This window comes from Chaetodon trifascialis, chromosome 7 (genome assembly GCF_039877785.1).
Source record: "Chaetodon trifascialis isolate fChaTrf1 chromosome 7, fChaTrf1.hap1, whole genome shotgun sequence".
NCBI lineage: Eukaryota > Metazoa > Chordata > Actinopteri > Chaetodontiformes > Chaetodontidae > Chaetodon > Chaetodon trifascialis.
In genome coordinates, this window is record NC_092062.1 from 9711879 (window position 1) to 9726122 (window position 14244).

A 14244-nucleotide genomic window follows, 5' to 3' on the forward strand; every position below is an offset into this window, starting at 1 on the left:
GAACACACACTGTTCAAGGTTAGTCTCCAATTCAGCTCAGTCCAGCTCACAGATAATTGTCAATAAAATTGATCTATTTTTTTAAACTCTGCTCATATTTTTCCATCCTCCTCCCCTCCCCTAGACACTTCCCTTGACTCCCTCACTCCACTCTCCTCTGCCTCTGTCCTTCTCTTTTCATCTTAAGCCAGATAAGTCTGACTCGACTGCCAAGAGCAGCGAGTATCACTGCTTGCCCCCCCCCCCCCCCCATGTTCTTCTCACAGTGCACTGAAGCCATGTCGCAATTTCTCAGGGAGTTTTGATGCCTGGATGTCTCCTGTCTGGGTCCATCTCGTCTGAGCTGCAGCGCCGGCTCTATGCGATCTGAACTTCGCTGCCTCGCTGCAGGTCAGCCTTCACGGCCGATTAGTGTCGAAGCGCCACTTTGGTCACAAGTTGTCGGGAGCGCTTATCGTGAAGATCAACAGCGATCAGTCTCGCCGCTGCGCTCTCTCTCTCTCTCTCTCTCTCTCTCTCTCTCTCTCTCTCTCTCTCTCTCTCTCTCTCTCTCTCTCTCTCTCTTCCGAGTCCTCTGCATCTCCTCCCTCTTTCTCTCTCCTTTCTGTTTTCTGCCCTCTCCCCTTTTGGCATTACCCCCTCCCCCTCCATGTTTTTCCCCTCAAATCACCATATTTCCATCTACATCTTATCATTGTCATCCTTCTTTCTCCTACCTTCCCCCCATGCTGTGTGCTGTGTGGATCCAAACAGTGTAAAAATGTTTTTCCTCCCTGACTGGAGAACCTCACGAGGTCAACAAAGATGTGGAATCTTAAGGAGTAAGATTCAGACACCATTGTGCCAAGAGAATCTGACCTCACCTGAGCAGTTCATGTAACGTCAGGTGTAGCTAACGTGGCCTTCTTTGTTGTCTTGTGTTAAAAATAGGACAGTGTAACCTTTTCCTTTATCACGAATGTTAAGGAGGTCACAGGAGAAAGAAACAATCTCTTTGAAACATTTAATTGTCTGGCTATGATCATGGCTGCTATTCAAGTGTTTCTATAATAATTAGTTATTATTTAATAATTACTTATTTCATACTTGACCTACAATCTGGTTTTGCTAAACAAAGAAAAGTAAGTGAACACTTTTTCAAGTTGCCAAAAGTCACTTTTCATTCAAAAAAGAAAAAAAAAGAAGAAACTTTTCAATTTCAAGTCACTGTTGTTAACTTTTTCCTCTCGTTATGAAATAAGGAGGAAACAATTGATTGGTCTCCATCCAGTCAGAACAAGCTGACATAAGTTTAACCAATCAGCTCAGAGGGCAGTCATAATCTTTGTCCTCTTGTCTTTTTTTACGTTTGACAGCGTGTGCTGCCTTTACCATCAGCTCTTTACTGACTTTTCTCTCAGTCCTCACTGTGCTGTGTTCCATTTGTCCAGTTCAGGAGACACAGATTCAATCTGTATTTATCCACCCCCCTTCTAATCCCTCCATCCCTCCTTCTCTGGTGTCTCTGTGTGCCGTCTGGCCTCGTCTGTGGCGAGAGCGGAGACGAGTCATGTTTGGCCTGTCAGTATGGCTGCTAGTGTCAGTATCTGGAGCTGCTGGTTCCTCTGACAGCGCTGGAGGGGCTGCTGGTCCTAGCAGAGTGCAGCCGTCACCCTGTGACACGCTCAGTGTCACCGATCCCCTCCGTCTGGTGACATCTTACCCCCCCACCCCCACTCCCTGTCCTCATCTTTGCCCACCACTCCCCCCCTCCCAGCCGGTGGCCTTTTCACTGCCACTCTGCAGTCACTCAGTCAGTCAGTCAGTCACTTACTGCATCACTGAGGAGTCTTTAGTAGGAGCTGCACTACATGTGTTTTTGAAAGCTGATACCAGGCTTTTTACACTGACGCTGGCAATAGTGTTTACAGCTGATATGCGCTATCTTTACCTTTTTCAAAATTCTGGTTAGATAGATGGATGGATGGATGGATGGATAGATAGATAGATGGATAGAGAGCCTGTGCACAGCAGGACTAAATATGTGTGTGATTTAATCTGGCCTTGGCGAGTGTGCAGCAGTGACAAATGGATGCTCACTATGAAACCCCCTCATCCAAGAGACAGTATTAGTTTTTGCTTTAATTACCAGCAGCAGTAATGTTTCCTATCCATAACTGTCGGCCTGCTAGAATGCAGCCTGGCAGAGGGGTGAGGGCCTTGTCTCTTCTCTCAGTGGGCCTCCTGTCTCTTCTCCCCCCCCAATCCGTCTATCCTCTCTCCCTTCCCTCCCTCCTCCCCCCCTCTCCCTCCCCCTCTCTCCCATCCCCTCTTCGCCCGCCGCATCTTTCATTTCAATATTTCAATATTTATGCCTCATCTGAGAAAGTTCAAAGTCACAGTAAGGAGGCATAACTTTCTCCCGCCTCCCCGCCGACAGCGCAGGACCCTGCCTGGTGGACAGGAGAGGAGAGGCTGCTGACGGCTGGTCTCCCCTCCCCTCCGCTGGTCACTGGTGACAGAGAGAGAGAGAGGAGAGGCCTGGCTCCGGGAGTCGGATGCAAAGACAGACAGCTTGAACTTGAGTGTAACGGGAATGGGTTTTTACAGCTGATGATGACACTGACAGACCCTAAATTGACACTATTTCTAGTATTTTGTGTAAAAAAACGTGCTTTTTATAATAATGATAATGTATTTCTGCATAGTTTTTGTAGACTCTAACTGAAATTGTGTTAAAACCAGCTGCTCTGAGTAATATTTTTCCAGCTTCTGCAATCAATCAATAATTGATTGATAATTGATTGCAAAATTAGTATTTCTATTTAAAAAAGCTGCATCCCATCCAGCCTAATTGGACAAAATTTAATATTCAGGTTGAAGCCAATATCAGTCCTTTGGTGTGGCACAAGAGTGGACACCCTAAGCTGATATTAGGTTGCACAGCATGTAGCACCTCAAAGATCCAGGGGCAGCGCCAAGGTCCCATGGGTGCCTGTGTTGGATGTGTTATCCATGTCTGAGCCCATGTCACTGTGCAGCAACATTTTTCCGTGGGTCTCACTGACCATCCCTTTAGAAAATCCAGAGCCAGTTTTAATAAATAAAAGCGTCTGACAAGTCCGTCCTTTGCCATAAAGATCTTTGACAGCCGCCGTCTGGTAATAGATTAGCCTAATTACAGCGTCCCTGAGTTTAGATCACAACGTCACGTACTCAGCCTGTCGCTCTAATAGCCATTACAGCCACTGCTCTCCATTCCCCTCCTGTTAATGTAAAGTTGTAAAGAAAAAAGAAGAAGAAGGAAAAAAAAAAAAGAAAAGCCAAAAGGAAAAGGTCGTCCTCATTTGCATGCAAGCCTTCATTAGAATATGCGAATATGCTAAGGACTGGAGCCGGCGCTTTGCATGTGCAGGTGATGAATGGCCAGTGCATCGCAGAATAGGCCGAGATGGAGGCTTCGTCACCCTCATCTGCATAGCATACTTTATTTACTTATTTATTTATTTATTCATTTACTTTTCAGCGCTCGCGCTTTGTGATACATCTTGCGTCTGAGGAGGACCTTTGCAATTTGCTCCCCCTCCATCCATGCACACACACACACACACACACACATGCACACACACACACACACACACACACACACACACACACACACACACACACGTGCACTTCAGTAAGACAAGGCTTTATTAAACGGCTGAATGAGAGCTTTGAGTTTTCACACGCCTTTCTTTGCTCTCTGTAAAAAAGAGAATGTTTGGAAGTCTCATACTGTAAATCTTTTGTGTTTGTTTACTATCTCATACGTTTCAGTGAGGACTGAAACAAGGTATAAAGGAAAAAATTGGCTGTTTAGCGAGCAGGGATTCAACCTGTGGAGCAACAGAGAGCGTCAGCGGTGGGAGAGAGGCCGGCGCTCGTTTGACTGAAACCTTGCAGAGTGTTTTTTTATGGAGGGGGGGTTGTTGCGTGTTGGTAGGGTGGGGTTTGCGGGGTGGAGGGCGAGTTTCCAGAAAGAAGCTCTTCTCTTCACTCTTCTCTGCTGCCGGGGCGGCAGATGGTGGGTGTCAAGACAACGGCAGCAATAGCCAAACAAAGACATTCTTTGTGTGTGTATGTGTGTGTATGCATACTTGCTGAGAGGTGTAGAAGTGCGCTAGCGTTGAGTAGGAGGCAACAGCATCTATAATAACACTTGAACGCTGCATTGTATAAATTCCTAAACTGCACTCTCACTCAGTACACTGTTTTATTTCATTTCAGGCGGCTGGCACCTCACCGAGGAACGGCTCAGAAACTTAGTGAGAAAGTACGTCTGGTGACAGATGTCACGCAAAGTGCCCGCCCAATGTCCCTCTGATTGGCTAGTGTTCTTTGCTTGGTCGGGGTTAGGTGGTGGGAAATAAACCAGGGTCAAAGCCGATCAGAGGCAGCGTAGGGGCAGTTCATCACAGACAAAATAACACAAGGGTTCAGAACAATGGGCCATTGAACGTGTGGCGTGGCACCGTCACGTTTGCAGCTCAACTTCCCATCTACCCAGAGAGCAACTTCCACTTACTACATTTTTCCTCTCCATCAACAGTTCTGGTTGTTTGAGTATAATAAGTCATTCTTTGATAGGATTGCTGAATATTAGATAAGTACCATAGCGGTTTATTTTGCTTCTCTGGAGTGTGACCTTAGCTGCCCTTCACAGAGGCGCGAGGATAATGAGAGTGGTAGCAGGCCGACAGACAGGCCTGACATCCCAGCTACGCCCTTCACTCAGCTGGCTGAGGAAAAACGTCAATATGGAGGCCTTATGTTTTATGGATTATGTGCTTTAGCAAAACTATAGTGGGAGAAATACAACTCTCGCTTGTCATGTTGCCTCAGTTCTTTTTAATGTGCGAGACCACTCACCAAAACAACAATGGTCGAAATTAGAGGCTGTCTTCTTTGTTTGTTTCTTCTCAGTTTTTTCCCTCCTCACCCCTCGCTCGTCATTCTTAGTGTCTTCCGATCGCTCAGGTTTGAACACAGTGATTCGCTGTGCTTTGATTTACCAAAGCCTGCTTTTTTTCACCTTATTTTGAAGAGCTATAGTTTTGGGTTTTGGATGTATGTTTGATTTTATGAGTTATCATTTTGAATAGATCTTGGGCGTGCATTTTTGTAGACACAGTGTGGTGTGTGTCCAGAACAAAGCCTGTTATTATAGACCTCCTGTGTGAATTAAACACGCTGCATGTCTAGATGTTTGTGTAATTTATTTTTATTTCTGGAGTTAATTATTTATTTTTATAGCTCTCTCCCTCTCTCTTCTCCACTCATTCTTTCTTCCTCTCTTTCTTCAGTCTCTTTTTCATACATTTAATTTGTTCTCAGAGGACAGGCAGATAGAGTGTACAGTAAACAGACTGAATAAATCATGTTTGGGCTTTTTTTCCTTCTTTTTTTGGAGGGGGGGTGGTGGGTGGTGGTCTCAGGGATACTGTTGGTTTTCATCCCCAGGAGGCACAGGGGAGGCTTGCTGTTGTAAACGAACCCAAGTGGAGCCCTGTTATCCACAGTTTAATCTGCCCACTGGGGGCCAGAAAGAGGTCGGGAGGGGGCCTCATCACAGCTCCTGGTCCCTGAAGGAGCACAGAGGGTGCAGAGGTGGGGACGGAGGTGAGAGTGGTGGTTGGTATCTTTCCCCTCAATTAGACTCTTTAACAGGGGACGGGGCCCTGCTGGGGTGTTTTCCTGTTATAATGATGCCAGCTTTAATGGCAGTGGTCAACTGGAAAAAAAATGGTCACAGCTACACCAGTATATCAGTGTGACTGGCTGATTAAAAATACAGTGCAGTACAGTGCCACCATCAACAGTGTTGTCTACCTCTGATATGATGTAGCAGCCTCTCATTACAGATGGTCAGTTTTTATTGTTGTTATGCCTTCAAAGAAATCATTTCAGGCCAGAGAGGAAGGGTTTTATGTAAACCAGCAGTCAATAGCATCAGTGTGTAAATCAAGGAATGGAAGCAAACACCTCTCGCCTTCAGGAGCCCTCTGAATGAATTCCATCAGTGTGTCCTTTAGCTGCATCCTGCGCTGGTCTAAGAAGAGCTGCTTCAAAACTGTTCTTGTGTTTTGGAACTATAAATGATTAAATTTAATGCTTTTTATTTATCACCACTAAATACTAGCTGTCGGGGGCATTTTTTAGGCAACATGTTAGACGAAGTTCTGACCTTCACTGCAAGCATGCCGGTTCAGGATAGGCTTTCAGATGTGAGCAGTCAGAGCCTGCTGGCGATGGTCATAATACTATCAACTCTGTAAAACTATATTCAGGGATGTATGATAATTTTGCTGAAAGCTAGATTTAGTGCCAAAACAAGCTTAATAATATTGAAAGTACAAAGAACCCAAATCGGCCGTTTTTTTTTTTTTTTCACTCCCCACCCTTCACCTCTTCTCCCAGCATACGGCGCACACACACACCTGAGGAGACCTTATAAACATAAGGAAACCTGCATTACAAATTACAGCACATCATAGAAATTGTGCAGCAAGCTTTTTAAAATACCAGCGCTGCCAGTGAGGCGCTTTGTAATTTATCCCTTCACGGCTGTTAGCTGCGCCGTGCAACGGTGATTTATTTGGTTTAAGAGAAGTTTTGTTTAGAGAGATAATGAGCAGGACTTCTCTTTAATGATTTAACACGGCGCGGTGGAAAGGAGAGGGGGAGAAAAAAGGCACATATATTTTTCATATCTTTAACTGCACTGCAGAGAGGAAGGGAAGGAAGGAGAAGGAGATGCATTAGCAGGAGAAGCTAACAGCCTTTAACAACCCACATTTTTGATTCATTTTGTTTTGTTGTGTAAAATGAGACTTTCTCACCTCGTAACGCAGCTGTATTTTAGTATATGTATTTCATTTCAAATATTTCTCGGGACGTGTCCCGTCTTCACAGCCTGTAGTGGTTTCTCTCTCTGTTTTTTTTTAAATCCATAAAGTGAATCACGTTTGTGCTGATTCCACACAATATGCCAGCTCCTACAAGCCTATTTTGAAAAGTGCTATAGCCGCTTGTGTAACTGTCTGTAGCTTCTTCTTTATACACCTCTCCTTTCATCTTTTACAACAAATACAGTATTATTCCTTCTTGTTCAGCATTTTCAAGTTTTCCCCCTCACTTAAGATTTAAATCCCAAATTAAAGCAGTTAATTAGAAAATATAATGATGCTGAGTAGCATAATCTGCAAACAGTGCAATGACGCTCAGAGCTGGGGGCTCCGTAACACTGAAACTGCCATCGGCGCATAACGATGATGATATCAATAATAGATTACTTCATCAATCGCTGTTCTCTTGAAGATGGAAATGCGCTGTTGGGAAGGGACTGCATTTTTAGTTTTCATTATTCTAATTTTTTTTTTTTTTTTCCTCTTCCTCCCTCCCTTTCCCGTAGCTTGAAAATGTCTGTTTCATCTCACATTAGGGTGTGCTCTGCATAAGTGCAGGTGGAACTTGCTCTCCCTCTAAATGATCCTTTAATGGAACAGTGTGCACTGGAGCTGGGAACTCTATGGGGCGCTGCCACTGTCGATGAGAACTTTGCCTCAATCAATCCGTCAAGCCCCATCACCTGCCTCAGCAGATGATCCAAAAACCCCTTTGGAGAGGCAAAGTGAGCTTTTTATGTACCTCCTCTAAGACTAGAGGACACACACGCGCGCGCACACACACACACACACACACACACACACACACACTCAGGCACGCACAAGCGACAGCATCATAAGTGAGAGGTGTCTGTTTCGTTGAGGGGCTTGACGTTGATCAGTCGGCGGAGAAACACTTTGCCTCTCTTTTATTTTTATCAAGATCATCTTAGAATAGATCAAGTACTTGCTTCGCTCTGGCTCGGGCATGAAAACAAAATCAATTCAGATGTTTTATTTATTTATTTTTCCTCCCCAATATCTGTTACATTATGGGATGTTTCCATAAGCGGATCTCTTAGAAGCCCGAGCAATATTGATGCGAAGTCGCATCTTGCTTCCGTCAAACAAAGCGACAGCAGCACAAACTGCGTTCGCCCCTGCTCCTCTCCCTGGTTCACTCTCGCTCCAGCTTATCTCGCTACTCCATCATGATTTCTCATATTCCTTCATTTCCCTTCTTTCTCTCCCGTGGCTTTTCTTTCTCCATCCCTCCATCACTATCTATCTCCACATCTGCAAATGTGACACCACATTTAGTTCGCCCCATCTTCCGCTATAGGCCTGCTTGTAGAGCATCCATTAAACTCAAGCCCGTACGCTCAGCAGAATCCCTCCTTCTTCGGTCCTTATTCTTAACGTCTGCCTGTCTGTCTCTCTGTCAGGAAAGCAGTCGCTCCATCTGTCAATAAATGTCTTATCTCTCAACTTCTTGTTCCTGTCTGTTTATCTGTCTGTCTGACATGTCGGCAGCTGTCTCGGCGCTCCAGGGTTGCTGTCAGCCAAGTGTTGGTTTCTGTTCTTCTGTCAGTTCACCTGCCTGTCAAAGCTTCTCAGATTAGACATGTCAACTTACCTCCAGGTTTTCCGCTTCTCCGGGATGGGTTTATAAAAAAAAGATAAACACGGAGGAAACACATTATGTTTACTCAGAAGGGTAAATTAGCTGTGGCATTGTGAAATGTTCTTTTTTATGGGCTGCATCTCCCTCTTCAGTGTTAAATATAGTACTTGGGTGCGGTATCCTTAGATATTAAATGTGCTAATGTGTGAGTTACATTTCTTCTGTCAACAGATCATTGTCAAATTAATTGTAATGCCTTTACAAAAATAAATCAGAATTGGTGTTTGGCAAGTGTTTCTAAAGTAAGGCTCAGTTTCCCATAAATCCTGTTGCTTTGTTGGCCACTTACCCTGCATTAAAAGAGGATGAGGATATAGAAAGTCTTTGAAGACTAGACAGAAATAGGAGGTGAGGCAAAGCAATATCAGACAGGAGGGAAGTGTGAGCAGAGCGGTGGATGGGAGGAGGTAATACTGATATGAGTGGTAGGAGAAATAGAAGATGGAAGTGGAGAGAGATGGAGGAAGCTGAGATGGCAGAGGAGATGGAGGGAGGAGGGTGTAGAGGGGAGCTACCTGCTGCTGATGGCAGTCAGAGTCAGTGAGGGATGGAGGGCGATCCAGCTGTGACATTAAAGCAGCAGGTGGAGGCCATCATTAGGACTGGCACAGGAGGCTGGATGAGCCCGCACACACTCATTTCTTTGGGGCCCAGCGGACCGCCGGAGAGTGTGTGTGCATGTGTGTGCTTCGCCTCAAAAAGAGCTGAAGCATAGTCCCATAACTTCAGAGCTCATCCCCACCTCCTGCTTTCATCTTTCCCTCATGGAAGCCTTGTTCTTCTTCAGGTTTCGGCGATTTCGCCCGGTGAGGGTTGAGCGCCTCCTGCATCTGCTATCTCCCTCGTAATGGTTTTTCAGTTACCTTTCAACCAATTAAAATACAGCACTTTTTTCGATTTCAGCGTAATTTTTCACCTCATATCTTTTTCTATGTTGCATTCACGTAGGGCGCACAGCAGGCAGCAAACTGGAAGTTCAATTGTTTTCAGAGGAAAAAACGATTAAGAAATTGTGCCAACGTTTGTCTTCTTCAACCGTAGTTGGGACAACACAGCTGTTTAAAAATCAGATAAATGTGCTGTGCCTTTGTCCAACTGCTTCTTTTCTGATTTAGTCCTCTTGTCATGTATTGCAGTATCCTGGAGAAAATTATTTAGCTTTTGGTGATGCCCTCAGAATGAAGCGTCCTCTTTGACCTTTCAAGGTTGATTGTCAAAACCCAAAGAAACCCAAAAGTTATTCACAATAAAGTTGGCAAAGTATGTCATGTCTGACCTGGCTTTCTCCCAGCATGCCTTGTGCGTAGCTCTCGGGAATGGGTGTGCGTGATTTTGGGGGGTGGTGGGCTACGGTATGTCTAAGCCGAGTGTTGCTCCGGGCCTTTTCTTAGATCTCCCATCCCTTCCGGACCTGTGGATGGGCCTATCCAGGAACACCATTAGGCAAATGAAGTTGTTTGTATCAAATATTGACATGTTATCTCTTCATCATCAGGCAGCGGGAGGGAAGAGAGAGAGAAAGATTGTAACTGTGGGTAATTGAGCCGTGTCTCCCCTGCTTATCGGTAAAGCTCCGGCACGTCACGGACCTAACGAGCTGTGGCGCGCCGATTAGTCTGAAGGGAAAGTCGAACGTGAAACACCAGAGCCTCCGTCTTTCTTTTCTTTTCTTTTTTTCATATCTGCAATGGATATTATGAGCCTCCCTGGAGGGCAAAGGCACAGCCTTATTAGTTCAATTCATGGGGGGGAAGAGAATTGATATGGATGAATGGCATGTTAAAGTATCCCTTTGTTACAATAACCATCAAGGCTGATGGTTCGGGCTGATGATGCAGCCCAAGGCAGCAGGACGACAAGCTGAGGCCTTGACCTGGATGGCAGAGGATGCACACACATCAAGGGCAGGGGGCTGATTACACACTGCCTTAAACAAATGGATTTGCCCCTTTAACATTTAGATATGGGATATTTCTGTGTGTTGGTGTGGGTAAGTGTGTGTGCGCACATGCGTAAGAGATAGGCTACTTGTAGATGTCTGTTTTTGTGAGTAAGGACTGTCATTTGTCTGACTTTGTATCAGTGTACACGGTGTGTGTGTGTGTGTGTGTGTGTGTGTGTGTGTGTGTGTGTGTGTGTGTGTGTGTGTGTGTGTGTGTGTGTGTGTGTGTGTGTGTGTGTGACTGCTGCCTTCGTTTTATCTCAGCATTATGAGGAATGGTAGTTTGGGCGTATTAGATAATCATATGGTGAATAGCTAATTGTGAGAGCGTTATCATCACCATTTGTGTGCTTCGTGAGTATTCATATTTTTCCATTTGTGCCTAGCTATTTGCAGTTGTGCTTATTGTTACTGTGCATTTCTGTGAATATTAACACCAATTTGTTTGTGTGTGTGTGTGTGTGTGTGTTTGCCTGTGCCAGGTGCCTCCACAGGGCATTACCCATCTTGCACTCGTGCCACTCTGAGAATAATCCAGTAAAAAATGGGTGAGATGAGAATCTCACAACATGCCAGTTTGATTTGTACCCCTCGCTATCAAAGAATGCTAATTAAAATCATATTTTGCATATGTCTTGTCTTTCATGCGCATATGCAAATTGCCCCTGTTGCCTTTCAGCACTCTGTAATTAGGTTTATGAAGGACAGCTGTAATACATAATTAACAGAAATGTTTGCAAGCTCTTTTTTCTCCACGTCTAAACACGACGACTTAAACAAGCATGCGTGAAGTGTTCCAAGGCTGTGCTTTTCTCTCAAATATATTGATTAATTCTTTTACCCCCACCCTCTCAGAAATATCTTAATTATGCTGTTTGTTTATTTATAGATGATGCCGTCAGTCAGCAGCGCTTCCAGTGGGCCAGAGGAGCTCAGCATTTTGATCTTGCCATTCTCCCTGATTGGAGTATACAAGATTTAGTCATACGCTCACTCCCAGTTTAACTCCAAGGCAACATTCTGGACGGGTGGATGGATTGAGTTAGAGAGGATTGAGAGAATGTGGAGTGATGATAGCGAGGCAAAACTGTGGAACATGTTTGAATATTTATATGGTGGTCTTAGTTAGCGTCTGCCTCAGGGGCCTCCATGACGGACGGGACTCTGGGGCCACGATGGGATGGAGGACACAGCTGTGTGTGTGTGTGTGTGTGTGTGTGTGTGTGTGTGTGCGTGCGTGTGCGTGTGCGTGTGCGTGTGTGTGTGTGCGTGTGTGTGCATCCAGACGGCTGACACAGCGACATAAATGGTGAAATAATTATGCTTTTGCTTTATGAAAGACTGACTCCTAAAGTTAGAAGGAAAGCTTCAGAAACAGGCTTTGGCCGGGGAGAAAACAGAATAATGATCTCCTTGCAAGTAAGAAAAAAGTGAAACACTCTAGAAAAGACGAAAGGGGAGGAGCGACACAGAGGAGGAGTGTGTGCAGTGATGGTGCCAACCGCATGACTGTCTGTTCAACTCCCTCAGCCTCTTTCATGTAGCTCCATCCTCAGCTCTCAGATGTGGTCATTGTCTCTCAGTTGCACAATAATGGGAAGTGATGGGTGCTAAATGAAAAGGCCAGGGGATGAAAACACTGGTGAAGCAGCGTGGATGTCAGAGTAGTTAGTCCTGTCATCCGTTCATTATGTTTTCATATGCTGTTTGGGAGACACGGTAAACTCAGGGCCCTCGACAAAGTCAGGACGTTGCGGTCACTGTTGAGTTATGGGACCCTGGTATTTTTGACTGTGTGCGTGCAAGTGCACGCGCTGTAGCTACACGTGCGTTGGAATCCTTGCACGTGTGCACGCATTTGTTTGACAAACTGATGCTCAACATGTGGATCCCTTTTCCTGCACTCTCATTCTACTGTCTGACCAAAAAGGTGCCTGTTAAACAAACATTCTCAAACTTAACACTCCTCCTGCGGTGCAAAGTTTTCATTGAAATGTGTGTCTGTTTTGCTGGTCTGTCCTCTGTTAACAGAACAATAGATTGTCCACCCCCAAACCTGTTTGACAGATTACATTTAGCACTCCGTGTCACATTGGGTTTCCTGGGAAAAGTCTAGGAATGTAAGAGAACGATGGGTCTGTGTTCGAACGGGAACAAAAAGTGAAAAAAGCAGAAATAGCCAAAACAAAGACACAGCATCTTTTTTTGTTGTAGTTCGATGTTGCAAATGGCGACAGAGGCTGTCTTCCAGTGCTCACATCGTCTCATGTTTTGTCCCATCCCACAGGAAGAATCTTTCAGGCGCATATGTACCTTAATGTTGCATCTATGGTTGAGATTTTCTTGACAGAAACAGCAGAAGACCAGCGTAGTTGAAATGAACCCACGTTCAAACCCTTGTACCTCAAACTAACACAGATTTATGTTTCATATTGTAGCTTGATGTTTCTCTTTGACTAACCCGTGTTCTTTGTGTGTGTTACAGATGGGCCTTTGTGATGAAGAAACACCTCAGCACCCACCTGCTGGGAAAACACGGAGTGGGACAGCGTAAAGAGAGGTAAAGGAGTTAAACGTCAATGTCAGAATCTGCTTCTCACTCAAAACGCAAACAAATGTTGTCAAAATGAATTCTAGAGTTACATTCATGAAAGGGAGAATTGGATCCAGATATGTTTTGACTGTGGAGTATTTTAGCTTGTTTTCATGAGACTTAAGTGAGAGATACAGCAGGCAATTAATTCTACATTTTGGAGGATGACTCTTGCAACCCCTATGGAGGCGTGTAAGCTTTTAAGCAAAAAGTCCCCACTAATTACAGTAAATTTCAAGTTAAATATAACTTGAGATCCTCCCTTTCCCTAATGAGTTAAATGGCTTTCACTCATTCCGTCTGTCTCTGTCTCTTGCTCACATCGCTTTTTTCTGTCAAACTTTATCTGGCTCCCTCCCTCATCTTACTTTCTGCTCTCCCTCTTGAATTAAGGATGAATGATGTTTCTTTTACCATTTTTGTCTACGAATGGGAGTGTGTGTGTTTTCTGTGTGTGTGTGTAATGTCTCCCGCTTGGCCCTGTCTATCAGAAGCAGAGCCCTGCTGTCAGTGTGTGCGCGCTGTCTATGTGTGTGAAAAAGAAAGATGAGGAGATGAAGTTGTGAAGCCCACCCCCCCCCCCCGCCTCCACCCCCCGCCCGCCCACCCGCCCCTACCCTGACAAGCCAAAACGAGACGTTAAACACCTCTCAATCTGTCAAGCGAGCTGCTAAAATAGAAACAGACCCGCTTTTTCATTACTACGCAACTAAATTGATACTTTTGACAACGTGTGGTATTAGATATGACAAGTGGCTTCAGATATGGAAGTAAGCAGCCCGACCAGATGCCTCTCCATCTCTCAGACATTATTAACTAAATTCCTACTGTCAGCTGTTCATCTGGATTAGATGGAAACAAATCCTCATATCCGCAACTGCTTCAACTTTCTGTTTCATCCACATTTTTCACATCTGTGACCGACCCAGTGCAGCCACAGCCCTCTGCTGTTTGCCACCAGGCTGACTGACCAGGGACTTGAACCGACTGTTGTCCAATTGGCACACACACAACATAAGCAAGGGAAAAAGAAAACACAAGAACAGAAACCACATCTTCTAAAGATGGACTGGTCAGATATTCTTTTCCCCTTCGATAGAGCAGATGCCTATCCTGTTAG

At 44.9% G+C, this 14244-nt stretch overlaps 1 protein-coding gene across 1 annotated transcript in view; it reads left to right on the forward strand.

Moving 5' to 3' along the window:
- The window catches only part of znf407 (zinc finger protein 407), a 138745-nt gene that overhangs the window by 50092 nt on the left and 74409 nt on the right, over positions 1–14244 (forward strand). Inside the window, exon 5 of the mRNA XM_070967118.1 lies at positions 13017–13091. Coding sequence (XP_070823219.1) covers positions 13017–13091 — 75 coding nt within the window. The remainder of the gene's footprint in view (positions 1–13016; positions 13092–14244) is intronic.